This window comes from Piliocolobus tephrosceles, chromosome 12 (genome assembly GCF_002776525.5).
Source record: "Piliocolobus tephrosceles isolate RC106 chromosome 12, ASM277652v3, whole genome shotgun sequence".
NCBI classification, from domain to species: domain Eukaryota; kingdom Metazoa; phylum Chordata; class Mammalia; order Primates; family Cercopithecidae; genus Piliocolobus; species Piliocolobus tephrosceles.
In genome coordinates this window covers 23,805,876-23,821,617 of record NC_045445.1, presented here as the reverse complement: position 1 = coordinate 23,821,617, position 15,742 = coordinate 23,805,876, and the positions used below count along the sequence as shown (strand labels likewise).

At 40.4% G+C, this 15,742-nt stretch overlaps 1 protein-coding gene across 5 annotated transcripts in view; it reads right to left on the bottom strand.

The window, feature by feature from the left end:
- ENOX2 (ecto-NOX disulfide-thiol exchanger 2) overlaps positions 1-15,742 on the bottom strand; it is a 316,145-nt gene that overhangs the window by 48,500 nt on the left and 251,903 nt on the right. For all 5 annotated transcript variants that reach the window (XM_023198804.1, XM_023198805.1, XM_023198809.1 and 2 more), the window contains 4 exons: positions 15,079-15,285; positions 6,247-6,480; positions 3,803-4,015; positions 1,354-1,460 (listed from right to left, as the gene is read on the bottom strand). In XM_023198804.1, coding sequence (XP_023054572.1) covers positions 1,354-1,460; positions 3,803-4,015; positions 6,247-6,480; positions 15,079-15,285 — 761 coding nt within the window. The remainder of the gene's footprint in view (positions 1-1,353; positions 1,461-3,802; positions 4,016-6,246; positions 6,481-15,078; positions 15,286-15,742) is intronic.

Sequence of the window (15,742 nt, the reverse complement as noted above, 5' to 3'; positions counted from 1 at the left end):
GTTTCATTATTGTCTCGAAAATACAGGTGAAGAAACAGAGACTGAGAAAAGCTGAATAACTTGCTCAGTCACACAGCACTAACATGTCAGAGCTGAGATTTGAATTCATGTCTGGCTCTTAGTTCAATATATTTTTCACTCCACCTTGTCTATTGTGAGGCTCACACAGGTGAGATAACCAATGTGAAAGAACTTTATAAACGTAAATATCTTGTAAATGCTATTTAAAAGTTAAGGAATATGACAATTTATATTGATAGATATAATGGGATTGCTACCAGGCTGGCAAAGAGGACCAGAAATGTAGTTGAAAAACTTGCTGCATATATAAATTGAAAATATTAGGGCTTGGTAAAGAAGTTGCCCATAGGAATAGGGACTTGAGGCATATGTAACAGGATTTCCAATGGCAGATCAGTGAAATCTCCCATCTCAGTTTTTAATCTTTGATTCAGAATAGCAACCTAGGCCGGGCGCGGTGGCTCAAGCCTGTAATCCCAGCACTTTGGGAGGCCAAGACGGGCGGATCACGAGGTCAGGAGATCAAGACCATCCTGGCTAACACGGTGAAACCTTGTCTCTGCTAAAAATACAAAAAACTAGCTGGGCAAGGTGGGGGGCGCCTGTAGTCCCAGCTACTCTGGAGGCTGAGGCAGGAGAATGGCGTAAAACCCGGGAGGCGGAGCTTGCAGTGAGCTGAGATCCGGCCACTGCACTCCAGCCTGGGCGACAGAGTGAGACTCCATCTCAAAAAAAAAAAAAAAAAGAATAGCAACCTAATCACATCACATTTATTCTATTGTTATGCTAAAAATGTCACTTGAGTATAAACAGAGAGGTGTGTGCCAACCTTAACCTAAGATCAGAGTCCTGTTACCTTTAAGGCTTCCACCTATAAAGATGACTAAATGAGTTTGATAAAAGAAGCTCAGAAAATTCAAAGATCCAATGTAACACCAGGCAGCTTCCGTCCTTCACTGTCAAGACACTCTAAAAAATGTAAGACAGCCCTAATATTACTAACACTAGAAGCGCAGGTCAGTAATTATTGTTGTACCCAAGACTAGCTCGCTTAGAGAAGTAAACTTATAATTATCCCAGCTACATTTTCACTGCTAAGGTTTCCATGCAGCAGAATGCATTCACCACAGCACATGAACATTTATTACCCTTTTGACAGCAGGTGGTCTGGACACAGTGACAGGCTATAGAACATGTCTTAGTGTTTCATTAGGGCCTTGTTGTGACCATGGGAGCTTGGCACTATTTAATTCTGGCTAAACTCCAAATCAATAACTTGTTAAAGAAAGAAACTGTCCCCCTGAGGGGCTACCAGAATAAAAAGTTACCAACCTCAGCTTGTTTGCACCACACGCTGATGTTCTTCCGCTGGGCTTTTGTGAAGTGGTCCCATGCCTTCTGCTTGGAGGCAGAATGGTACACAGCCACTATCTGCTCAACTGCAGCATCAAATCAGCAGTTGGATCAGGCCAGGGTATCATCCAGGGATGGAAAAAGAGAGGAGAAAAGAAATGAAATAAAAGAGAAGCATCAGGCTTGTTGTATCTTCTTGTTATGACACTATACTAAGCTGTGGTTGTGCTTGGAAAAGGCTACGTGTGTTGGGGTACTTTGATTTTAAAGGGGACGCAAAGGAAAAGACATCAACATACAGAAAGGCAAAAGGGAACACCAGAGGCTTGGGGTAAAATGGTAACAACTAGAGTTTTAATACAGGCAGTGTGAATTCATGGAGGCAGGAGAGGAAGAGTCACAGCAAATGCACTTTAATTTAGTACTTGTCTTTATTTTAGTACTAGTGACTCCACATGGCATGGAAGAAAATGGCAAACTGTACCAGAAACATTCTACCCCTGGCTCCTTTCATAGCGCTCTGACACACACTTGGATGCCTTGCTTCAACAGAATTCATGCTTTTACTATTCTGAGGTATGTTTAACTAGAAGCATCAAATCAAAACCTAAGATGGATTGAATCTTATTTAAATCTACCGAGATAGACTCGTTGACTGGAAAAATACAAATTTTAGGGAAGGATACTGTGTAAGTGTGGTCCTGGAGAGTATTTTTCAAGGTCTCTTAAAATGTCAAATGGGAAAATGTGTGCAGATGTTCTTCGGCTTTATCTTTTTTTTTTTTTTTTTTTAATGTTTACAGAAAAGCATTTTAATGATCACAAGTTTAGGGAGGATTTCTTTTCTTTTTGTTTTTTTAATTATTATTATTATTTTTATTATACTTTAAGATCTAGGGTACATGTGCATAACGTGCAGGTTTGTTACATATGTATACTTGTGCCATGTTGGTGTGCTGCACCCATCAACTCGTCAGCACCCATCAATTCATCATTTATATCAGGTATAACTCCCCAGTGCAATCCCTCCCCCCTCCCCCCTCCCCATGATAGGCCCCAGTGTGTGATGTTCCCCTTCCCAAGTCCAGGTGATCTCATTGTTCAGTTCCCACCTATGAGTGAGAACATGCGGTGTTTGGTTTTCTGTTCTTGTGATAGTTTGCTAAGAATAATGGTTTCCAGCTGCATCCATGTCCCTACAAAGGACGCAAACTCATCCTTTTTTATGGCTGCATAGTATTCCATGGTGTATATGTGCCACATTTTCTTAATCCAGTCTGTCACAGATGGACATTTGGGTTGATTCCAAGTCTTTGCTATTGTGAATAGTGTTTCGGCTTTATCTTAATCACAGTTCAAGAGAGGGGAAGCTTAGACATGACTCTTTTGGGAAAAGAAAAGCAGGACAAGAGCCCCTGTCTGACTGGGTGTTCACAGCAAGAAAATCCAGAGGTATTTTTTTTCTCTTTACACTCCTGTTTGCACCCTGTCTTCTAATGACTTAAGGATTTATATTCCCATGATGCTTGCTGCTCTCTTTTTAAAATTATTCTCAAGTCCTGAAGACATGCGCTTTTGCCTCCTGGATTTTATGCTCATATATGCTTTCAAAATACAAGTGGCAAATGGAACAATTCCCCCTTAATCACAATTATGGATGAGTCAAGTACAGGGAAGTCAAGTTTGGAAAGAGTGGACCATAATTGTTTAAAAGCAAAATCATAAAATTGTACCCTTACTCTCAAGGTGAATACACTTTCTTACTGAAAAAATAAAGAGTGCATAATTTTATAATGTGGTGAACAAAAAATTACTTGATAATTTATCTGATCTGGCTCATTTCAGAGAGCTTAGATAGGTTTGGAGCAGAACTTCTTTTTGAAAATGGCCATTTTGATAGTTTCTCACCTTGTCCCAGTGTCTATGACATCCAGCAAAGGTAGCAGAAGAAAGTAAACTAAATCAAAAATGTAGAAGTAGAAAATTTGAGTTTTATCCAATCATCTTGGGGAAATATAATTACATTGATCTTTGAAATGGAGTTTCTGGAAGGCATATTACATGATGATAATTATGCAAATCTGAAGAAAAGCAGCTTTAAAATGCTGATGCTACATCGTAACTTTAGCAATAAAATATCCAGCCCTCTATTGAGGCCCAGGGCTGTAGAAGTACAGGATGTGGTCTAAGGATGTTTCTAAGGAGTTGAAGTAGATATACCAGAGAAAATGAAGCTGGCAGGTGACCACATGTCTTCTGTGAAACTGGAGCACGGGCATTTGGCAATATAAGGAGAGCACAAGGCAGTGAAAAAGGGAGCCTTGAGCCTTAACACAGGATGGCTTTGGAGACCTGGGCTCCCGTAGAGAGCAAGTGACTAAGTGAAGTGACTTATCCTCATTCCAGCAGAACTCTAAGTTCCACTCACATTGAATGAGAATTCCAGAAAGGGCTTGCTTGAACTTCTCCTTTGCTTCTTCCATATCTTTCTCATGGGCCGCTTTCTCGTTCACCAGGCGGCGGACATGGCTGTTGGCCGACTGGATCATGGAGTAGAAGTTGTTGGCGCTACGACGGTTGACCTCTCCTCGCTCTATCCAGGTGAGCAAGGTCTGTACAGCTTCTGAGAATTTGGAATCATCTGAAAAAAAAATGTATTTTTATAACCAACAAAGGTAACCACATTTTGATCTATTTTCCCAACATGCTGGCAAAGAGGGCATCATGGTTTTTGTCAGTGGTGGGTAAATGAATTGATGAGGATGAGGAGCCACACATACACACATGTGCACACACAGGCAGTGGGCAGGCAGACAAACAGGAAGAATGGAAGGATCAATGCAGTCAGATTGGTTGTGGTCTATGATGAATTTTCAGAAAGAGAAATGTTTCCTTGAAAAAAGTTTTCTGCACTGACATATAGCTTTCATGTATTGCAAATCTCTTACCCTCTCTAACTGTGTGTGTGTGTGTGTGTGTGAGAGAGAGAGAGAGAGAGAGAGAAGGGGGACAGGGGGCAGAGGGGAGAGAGAGAGAGAAAAGAAAACATGAATTAGTGAGGGAACTTTAGAATTCTATAGTCCTGTGTTTTAATGAGGAAAAGCAAAGTTGAATCCTGAGTTTAACTTGAATTTGACAGTAACTTTACCTTGGATCCATGGAATTACAGTGTTGGGAGGAGCCTCAGGGAAGAGTTAAGTGGGTCATTCTTTAGATACAAACATGTACATCTTCGACCTTTTATAATATCACTCCTGTGTTCAATCCACAGCCCCAGGCCTTCCACTCAGTCCCAGTCACAATTTATTTTGATGCAATTTATTTTATTTCTATATTTCTCCACATCCTTTTTTCTCTTGCCTGAAGAACCCTCCATGTAGATTTCTGCAGCTAGTTAGGAGTTATTCTGTGATTAGTTAAGATAGTTAAGAGCACAGCTCTTCCAAAGCTTCTGGTTCAGCTCCCCAAGATAGCCACTTACGCATTCTGTTCTTAAAGGCTCCAGAGAGGGAGAGCCCATTTGGATCTATTGAAGCCCAATTCAAGGGCTTCACATCCTTCTCTGGCTAGAAATCCTTATGTCAAAAGGAAATTTCTTTCACTGCAATTTGAACTTCCTGCCTCTTGACCCTTTTTCAGTACAGACATATAACAAGCAGTCAGCCTCCCCTTATAGCAGCTTTTCACTTTATTACTTAGATAAAGACTTTATGTTGATGCTCAGTTTTTGCTTCTCTTGAGGGTCACACACCCATTAAGTTCATTTTTTTAAACTTAAACTGATTTGTTTGGTGTTGTGTGAATAGGCAAGTCTTGGACCTGGCATCTTACCAATGCTTTCAGCCTTTCCAGTTTTTCAAAATGTACCATTATTTCTGTGCCTCTATTCTGGACTCTAGATTTTCTGCTTTTCCCTTAAAGAAAGTCAAAACCAATTTCTTACATGTGTGAATCCCTTAGGCTATGCAGTACAAACATGTCTGGTGAAGGAAACCTATTTGGAAAGTAGGATTAGCAGTATCTTGCTGAGCTGAGAGCACAAGAAGAAGGGAAAATTCATACCATTAGAGCTGGATTGGTGTTACCAATAAGATCAATGGGACACCAGCATTCATCCAATAAAATCATCTATACTCAGAAAATGAGAAAGACTGGATTTGAGCTACTAAGACAGGAGACTAGGCAGAGCAATTAATGTTAAATTAACAAAATGGCTGAGAGTCAAACAAGGGGAACAAGAATCAAAACTAATGGGAAAGCAGTCTGATTAAACAATGTCTACATGTCTCCAGAGTCACTGTTTTAAATAAATTGGTCTTTTAAAGTGATTTAAAAGTCTTTACTTTTTAGTTGGTGGTGGCTAAGTCTTTGAGTAATCTAAGAAGAATGTACAGCATGACTACTTTCTGGACCTCAATTTTCTCGTCTTTAAAACGAGAATTTTACTAGAGTTTTTCAGGAACACATCAAATCCTATCATCCGGATTCACTCATTTGACTTGGAATTAAAACTTAACTTGTATCCACTATAAAAGAGGGCGCTTACAGGTTCCAAGTCACATAGATCATGCCTAAAATTCTCTGAAGTGGAAAAGTGAGGAAAACTTGTTTATTTCTAGCTACCTGATGTCTGAAGAGAAAAATGCCATCCCTTGAGACAACGAAGGAGCAGATACACAGGTAGTAGGGATACTTTTCCTGGTTCTTGAGTTACTAGGTACACCCCTCTATCTGCAAGGCTTCAACACAAGAAATGCTTAGAATCCATTAGTAGGAAACTCAAAGTGTAACTGTCAACAACGCAATTCTATTTATTACACTTCTCTAAAGAAAAGAGTTCTTTTAATCATGAAGCTTGAGTGCCTTTGATACCTTTTAATTTTTCAGCAACAATGCTGCATTCGTGATCTGAATAGTGGACCACTGGGGGTGGAGATGGTGGACGCAGTCTTTCTTCCTCCATTCTTCTACGATGGCGCTCCTCTCTGGCTAGCATACGCTGTTTACACTCCCACTCATACAGGTCATCTCGAGCCTGTGCGAAATCAACGTGGAGTCTGCCTGTGTCCTTCTTGTCAGTACTAGAGCCCAGGCGAATGCGGTAACCTAAGTTCATAGGAGGGTGAAAGGGAGAGGAGAGAGGGAGAGCGGGATGAGGGGAGAGGTGAGGAGAGAGAGAGAGAGAGAGAGAGAGAGAGAGAGAGACAGACATGAAAGACTATAAATACTTTTCCAAGTTCAGTGTTTCAGATGTCACTGCAGCAGTTCCAAGTGACCACACAACTCCAAATTCTCTCTGATGCTTAGCAAGTAAATCATCGAAAGACTTAAATTATCTCTGATAATAGGTCACATTCTATGGGTTGGGTTAGTCTTGTTCTTAAGAGTTCCATTTCTCCATCTAATACCTTACCTCTGGCTGAGGTTGACTCCGTGGGTAATAATATCAAGCATGATCCTTATATGGTACTAAGGGCTGGGAAGAATGGAAAAGGTGGCCTCAAACGAACTTGTCTTTAAATAAATTCAAGAGTATCCGTTATACTATCACAAAGATTTTGGTAAAACTGAAATGCATTAACTTGGTATTTTAATCCCTAAAATTGCTTCCTAGAAGCATTTGTCAACTGTGAACCTTTTTTTTTTTCTGAAAAAAAAAAAAAAAAAAAAATGATGGGGAGTGGTGTGTGACCTATGTGACATATAATTTGGGATCCTTAAAAAAAAGATGTAGTATGATTATAATATAGTAGTATAGGACTGGGATTCAGAAAACTAGTATTCAACTCCCTACCTCCTCTTTTTGTGCCAGCTATACTTACCCGAGTCATGTCTCTTAACAAAAAGTGGGGAAAAAACTAAGTACTTTTTAAGTTTCTAGAGCTCAGCTAGATACTTCCATAGGAATTTATCTCATCATTCTCAGCACAAGCTTGCAGGATAAACATTATACCAAACAGAAAACTGAGCATCAAAAGAGGTTAGGGAGGTTAAATGGCTTGCTCTGGGTCAGACAATTAGCAAACTGTAGAGCTGGCTCTTGAATCTAGGACGTTAGACTCTGTGCTTTCCTCCATTCTAACTTGCCTCTCAAGAATAATACCCAACACAGACTTTTGCTTCTGGCTAAGATAGAGTAACAGGGGACAGATTTGCCCTCCTACCTTAAACAACTAAAAATATGAATAAAATATATTAAATAATGCTTTTTAAAGACACTGTACATAAGACAATGAAGACAGGGATCACAGAGAGACAAGAACCAAATGAAGTGATCCCTATGATTGCCCCAGTTTATTTCCTGGAGAGTTTCTGGGCCTCAGCACAGGGAAGGGAACTCAGGCAGGGCATGATGGTGTTCCCAAGTTGAGGAGACTTAACTGGGAGTCTAGGGAGAATATGGAAATAGAGTTCATAAGGCAGAGTACCAGAAAGAAGAAAGCTGCACAGAGAAAGAGCTTCAGAGACATGCAGAGGGTCCTCCACTATTATGTAGCTGAATACTAATGTCTATATGTGTGGGAAACTACCTGAGCATTAGAGGTAACAATCCCTGAAAAGCTCCCATAGGGTTGGGAATAGCTCCTTTTCCTACCAACCAGAGCAGAAAAACTCACACTTCTGGTACTGGTTGATTGGAAGGGTTCTGCCTTAATAGTGGAGAAAAATTAGCCCTAAACTGCTCTGGTCTTGCTGAACAAAACTTAAGAAGCAAGACCTAAAAGAACCAAAATTTTCTCAAGTTACTTAACTGCATTTAGGACAAAACTCAATACTATTTATAGAAATAAAAATATCTGTCACCAAATAAGGTAAACTTTAATAAAAAATTACTTGGTATGCAAAGATTCAGGAAAATATGACCCATAATAAAGATTTAAAAAAATCAGCCAATCCAAACAGACCCAGAAGTGATGCAGATAATTTAATTAGTAGATAAGGATATAAAAACAACGATGAAAATTTGATTTCACATGCTCAAGAAGCTAGAGAAAAGACTGGCCATATTAAGGAGAAACATGAAAGATATAAAAAGAGCCACAATCAAACATCTACAGGCTTAAGCTACAATGTCTAAGTTGAAAAAAACATCACCAGACAGGACTGATGGCAAATTAGATGCTGCATAAGAAAAAAATTAATGAACCTGGGGGCTCCCAGTACCTAAGCCTTCTGCCTGCCCCCACCTGAGAGTTCTACTGGTGACTGGGGACCAGCCTACCCTCCTTATCGCAGCCACCACCTGAACCCTGGGGGCCTGAGAATAAGCCTGCTGGCTTGGTCCTGGTGGAGTCCCTCCAGGACCCCTACACACCATCCAGTGGGCCACTTAGGGGCCTGCAAATTGGGGGACTGCTTAGCTTAGTCCATCACTGCTGGCACCTGATCACTTGCCCCAAGGCCTGAGGTTGGACCCAACCAGCCGGCACCCCCACAGTTGCCACCCACTCTCACATGCTGAAAGGCAGAGCCCACCCCCATCTACACGAAGCTGTGTCAGAGAATAGGTGAGCCACAAAGCTGGCTGTACTGGGCTGAGGGAAGAGCTTCCTCCCCAAAGTCACTTCTCTCAGCTACATGGTAGCCTGGAGATAGATGGACAGTGTATAAACTGAGTCAGGAGCCCCAGGAGAGGGTTGTGACAGAGAAACATTGTGATCCTGTCTGTCTAGGAAGTGGAGTTGATGTGGCCCCCTCATCCCCTGAAGAGACCTCAGCACATTTCTCCAAGAGTTCCCCTAGCCACTCCTGTCAGGGGTGCTGCCTGTGCTCATCATTGGGTTATTCGTGGGTGAGCTTGGTTGTCCAGCTCCACTCAGCTTTGTCCTCTATCCACTCTCCCTGGGCTGAATAGGGAACCTGGAATTTCATAGACCAGCCCATCACCTGAAAGAACAGGGAGTACCTCACAGTAAGAAAAGAACCAGCACATACTGATCTGCTTCTGCCACAGGTGGCTCTTACCTGTAGGTGCCACCTACTCACCCGGAGGTTGAACTGCACAGCACAATAGGACACCTGCTGACAGAAGTGCACAGGGCTAAAGAAGCAAAGCCAAAGGACCCTACCCAACATATGCTATAGTTACATCTTCAAGGGGGGGAAAAGTCCCATCCAAATGAAATTAGATTCAAAAATAAGAAGTGACAGCTTAACCATGTGAGAAGGAACCAGTGTAAGAACTTGGGGTGTTGCAACACCCCAAAAAGATCACACTAGCTGTCTAGCAATGGATCCTAACCAAAATGAAATTTCTGAAATGACAGATCAAGAATTAAAAATATGGATTGTAAGGAAGCTCAATGGGATCCAAGAGAAAGTTGAAAACTAACACAAAGCAATCAGAAAAACAATGCAGGATATGAAAGAAAAGATAGAGATCTTAAAAAAAAAAAAAACCCAGAACTTTTGGAAATTAAAAATTCACTGAAGGAATTAGAAAATACAGTTGAAAACTTTAATAACAGGCTATACCAAGCAGAAGAAAGAATTTCCGAGCTTGAACACTGGTCTTTTGAATTGACCCAGTCAGGCAAAAATAATAAAAAAGGAATTTAAAACCATGAATAAAGCCTTTAAGAAATATGGGATTCTGTAAAGCAACCACATCTATGAGTAATAGGCATTCCTGAGTGAGAAGAGTAAAAGTAAAAACTTTGAAAAACATATTTGAGGGAATAATCCAGGATAATTTCCCTGGTCTTGCAAGGGATGAAGACATCCAGGTACAAGAAGCTCAGAGAACACCTGGAAGATATTTTGCAAGAAGAACATCACCAGGGCATATAGGCATCAGACTATCCAAAGTGAAGGAAAAAATTCTGAAAGCAGCAAAAGAGAAGCATTTATTTTCTCCTGTCTCACTGGATTATATGAAGACTGGGCTTTTGGATGTGTGAATTTAGTAATACTTTAAAATGTAAATACAGGCCATTATCCTAAGTGAAATAACTCAGGAACAGAAAATCAAATACCATGTGTTCTCACTTATAAGTGGGAGCTAAACAATGGGTACACATAAAGATAGATAATAGACACTGGGGACTCCAAAAGTGAGGAGTGTGGGAGGGGGATGAGGGTTGAAATTAACTATTGGATACAATAATCACTATTTGGGTGATGAGTATATTAGAAGTCCAAAGCTCACTATTATACAATATACTCATGTAACAAACTTGCATATGTACCCCCTGAATCTATAATGAAAACAATGAATGAACTTGAAGACATAGCAACAGAAACTATCTGTAATAAAATACAGAAAGAAAAAAGACTAAAAAACAAAAAAACACAGAATACCAGTGAGCTGCAAGACAACTTCAAGGGGCCTAATATATGCCTAATTGGAGCACCAAAAGAGAGGGGAGAGAACAGAAAAAAATTAAATGAGAGGAGAAAATTTTCCATATTTGATCCAAACTGACAGATCCAAAAAGTTCAATGAACCCCAAGCACGAGAAACAAGAAGAAAATTACATCAAAGCATATCATAATTGAATTTCTCAAAACCAGCAATAATATAAATATCTTAAAAGCATCCGTGGACAAAAGACACATTATGTACAGAGAAACCCAGATAAAGATAACATCACATTTCTTGTTGGATACAATGCAAGCAAGAAAGTAGTGGAACAACATCTGACAGAGGACAAACATCTTTCAAAAAGAAAGGTGAAATTCTTTTTCAAATCAATGTTGAAAGAATTCATCAGGAACAGACCTGCTCTACAAAAAATGTTAAAGGAAATTCAAACATAGGGAAAATGACACCAAGTGGAAATCTGGATCTATAGAAAGGAAGGAAGAGCATACATAATGTGTGATTCCATTCATATAAAGTTCTAGAAAATCCACACTAATCTAATAGAGAACAGATAAATGGTTGCCTGAAATGGGAGTAGGGAAGGGTAGAAGGACAGGATTACAAAAGGTGTGTAAAGGAAGCTCTTGGGGATAACAGACATATTCATTATTTCCATTGTTGGTGATGGTTTCACACCTGAATACATATATAGAATATTATATAATTGTATTTTTGAAATATGTTAAGATCATTGTATGTCAATTATTATACCTCATTAAAATTAAATTATTATAGCTAATTAAAGCTGTTACAAAGAATAATATTACCCAGTAATGCTAAAACTGTCACACATTCTTTTTAGAAAAAGGAAGAATGAATACATTTCATAAGCATGTCTTTCCAGGGCTCTTTACAGTTTATAGTACACTTGCACATCCATTCATCTTATTTGATCATCTGAGCCATCAGAAAAATGGGGCTACTAATCATTACCTTGCCTACTCTCCCATAACTGTGCAGAGGATCAAATGAGAGGATGAGATGAAAGCTCTACATAAACCTCATTAAAGATGCTGGAATGCTATGGGGTGGGTGCACTGTGCACAGTGCCAGCTCCCAAAGGTGTTCCAATTCCATCCGAAAAAAATGATGATCTCCACATTTTCTAGCCCCCTTTTGTAAGGGATTATTTTGTTTGTTTGTTTTAACTGCTTTCTTTTACATAATGAGATAACAGCCACCCCATTCAGGAGATTGCTAGCACTTGTGCACTTTCAGGGGACAGATTCAAATTTAAAGGGCAAAATTTAGTTGTTTTCATATCACTGATTGAAATCCCCTTTCTTTTGGCAGCCCTAAGAATGTTTCTAGGAGGTGGCTGTTAACAGAGAGCTGATTTTGGTGATGTTTAGATGGATGCTTCCTGAACAGTATATTGTCTTCTAAGTACAACTATGCAGGGTTTTTTGAGACCTTTATGTTCTTATTAAAATAGTCTCGTGGAATGCTCTGTTATCATTGTTAAGTGCTGCCGAATTTTTGGTAGTTAGATTCTATAGCACTTACCAATTGTAATAAGAGTATTCTCCATCTACACCTCCTCCTTTCCTTCCCCATGTTACTAGCCTACTTTTTCAAACCTTTGTTACCTTTTCCCTGGCCTATTACAACAGGCTTCTAACTGACCTCCTCTCCTCTTTTTTCATCTCTCTTCTAATACAGTTTTATATAGAGCTGTCAAATTAATCTTGCGGAAACAATTATCTTCCTTGTTCAAAAATTTCTTCAATTCCCTATTACCTGAGGAGTAAAGACCCAACTGTTAAGCCTTTTGGAGTGTGCTAATAACTGATATTTTGCCTCCTCCTCTCATGTCTACTTAGTAAACAAACCACTACTCGCTGTTTCCTGAATGTTTGCCAAAGCTTACCACCTTTGTACTTTTGCTCATGCTGTTTTTATGCCCCACTGTCCACAAGCAAATGTTTTCCCTTTGTCAAAGACTTGGTCCAAAAGCTACCTTTCTTATGGCCCCAGTTAGAAGTCAGAAATATTCTCGTTCTCCCTCTCCTACCTTCCTCCCTCACTTCTTCCTTCATGGCACTTATAACTCTTAATCTCTTATTAGCAGTGTGTGTATCATATCAGTATACTGAGTAATGCCTAGCACTAAATACATTTTTCTTTAATACGTAAGTGTATGACTACATACTAACCCTAAATTCATTAAGGGGAAGAACTAGGTTTTATTCATTTTCTACTCTGCACAGAATCTAGCACAAGAGTTTACAGAAGAAAGATGTTCAATAAACACCTGTTATATGAATGAAGATGCTGTCATCATGAAATGTCTAGCACTTAGACTGAATTCTTCCAAATCATTACTGTTAGGCAAGGAAGTAGTTCAATGTGGCAGTATTAAGAGCTGGGGCCTTTAAGAGGTGATTGGGTCATGAAGGCTCTGTCCACATGAATGGATTCATCCATTCATGGATTAATGGGCTGTCATAGAGTAGGACTGACTGGTGGCTTTATAAGAAGAGGAAGAAAGACCTACACTAACTCTCTGCAGAGAGCAAGAAGGCCCTTACCAGGTGTGCCACCTAGACCTTGGACTTCCAGCCTCCATAACTGTAAAAAATAAATTCCTTTTCTTTATAAATTACCCAGCTTCGCCAGGCATGATGGCTCACACCTGTAATCCTAGCACTTTGGGAAGCCGAGGTGGGCAGATCACCCGAGGTCAGGAGTTCGAGACCAGCCTGGCCAACAAGGTGAAATCCCATCTCTACTAAAAATACAAAAATTAGCCAGGCGTGGTGGCAGGCACCTGTAACCCCACCTACTCGGGAGGCTGAGGCAGGAGAATTGCTTGAACCCAGGAGGCAGAGGTTGCGGTGAGCCGAGATCATGCCATTGCATTCCAGCCTGGGTGACAAGAGCAAGACTCCATCTTAAAAAAAAAAAAAAATACCCAGTTTCAGGTATTCTGTTATAAGCAACAGAAAATGGACCAAGACACACCCTAAATCTGAATTTTTACTATAAACAGGAGATTTTATGCAAAGTAGTTCTTACTATCTCCACTCCAACCACCATACTGTACAAGCCACCATCACTTCTGGGTTAGACTAATATTACAGTTGGTTAACTTAGTTCCCAGTCACCACCCCTGCTCATACCTCTCAGCCCATCTTCTGCTCAGAAGTAACATTTCTAAAATGTAAATCAGATCATGTCACTGAATTCCTTAAAATCCTCCAGTGGCTTCCAGAATAAAACACATTGTCATAGTTGCCTACCTTTCAGATTTCATTTCCCTCCACTCCCTCTCTCATTTTCTGTGCTCCAGTCATACTAACCTTCTATTCTCTGCTTGAACATACCAAGTCCATTTTCACCTCAGGGACTTTGGCTTGGTGTTCCTTACTTTGGAATGCTCTTCCCCAAGATGTTCACATGGCGATGTCTCTTCACATTATTCAAATCTCAGTTCAAATGTCAGAGAAGACTTCCTTCCCTAACAATAACCTTTTTTATCTTCCTCAGAGCACTTATCAGTACTGAAAGTAACTTATTTATTTGTTTTCATATATATTATATTTTGCCATTTCCAGAATGTACTATCATTGATGGCAGGAAGTCTATCTGCCTCAGTCTTTGCTGTATCCCCAGCAACCTAGCATTCTGCCTAGCAGTCAATAAATATTTGACAACTAACTGACTTCCATAACTATTTATGAGCATCTACTCTTGTGCCAGGTTGTGTGCTAGATGCTGGGGATTCAATGTTAAATAAGACACAGTCCCTGCCCTTAAGGATTTCACACTCTGGTTGGGGGAGACGGATGTGGAAAGAGACAGTTCTAGCATGGTACAGTAGGTGTCATGTTGGGAGGAAGCACCAGGTGCTGTGAAAGCCCTGAGGAAGGAGTGCCTAAAGCAGTGCTGGGCAGAGTGGGGAGACAGGTCAGAGATAGCTTTCCAGGGAGGGTGTGCTTGAGCTGGAGCTTTAGGGGGTGTGTGTGGTGGGCAAGGTGATTCTAGTCAGAGGAAAAGGCATAAAACACCATGGCACATTCTGGGAATTCGAGTTCACTTAGTGTGGTTGGGACATGGTGTGTGAGGGAAGGAAGGATTGGGGGATGACTCTAAGAGCGAGAGCCCATAGTCAAAGCCTTTAGATGCCACATGTGAGGAGTCTGGATTTATCCCATAGACAATTGGGAGCTACTGAAGAGCTTTAAAGGAAGAAGTTGAATGGGAACATTCAGTTTTCATCTCTGGAGGCAAGAGCAGGTAATACTAAGCCCAAACTTAGCTGCTATAGACACAGATAGTCCTGTCTTTAATATCTGCATTGTGCCTGGTGGGCACAATCCCCACATCTAAACACCTACCAGACAGATACAGGGCTTTGTCCACCATGTACTCCTCAGCAAAGCGAATGTGGCAGAAGTTCTTCTTGCTCTTGCGAATGGCAATGATCTCTCCACACTGCTCAAAAACTTCCACGATGATTTGCTCTGTCCCATTTTCAGGCAGGCCACCCACAAATACTGTTTTGCATCCTGGTGGTCTTTCTCGGGTTGCAGGAGGTGGGAGATCTAAGTGTAAGGGCAAAAACATTTGAAATTAAAATGTTTGCTTGGGACAGACCTCTTCAAAATCTAACATTTCCCTGCTATCTCTGTCAAACTTTTGTCTAAGAGTGTCAGAAGGATGTGGCCTCTGAGGTATTCATCTCTGCTCCACAGAAAACTGACTGCGTGAACCTGAAAATCATTTTATCCATTAGTTTGGTGACCATGATATCTGGAGCATAAAGACCCAGGCCTATCTGTCTGTCCCATCCAGAGTCCTTTAGTTTTGTTCATTACTTTTGTTGTGACAATCCAGCTATGCCAAATTTTTAGTCATTTTTATTAAGAAATTAGTGGGAGAAAATCCCACTCAGTTTAAACTGTTACTTTCAAGAGTTCTCAGAACCAGGGTTCCTGAGAGAGGATTTGTTTAATTCAGATTGTAGTTACTATATTCTCTGTTAATGCTTTTTGAAGGAAC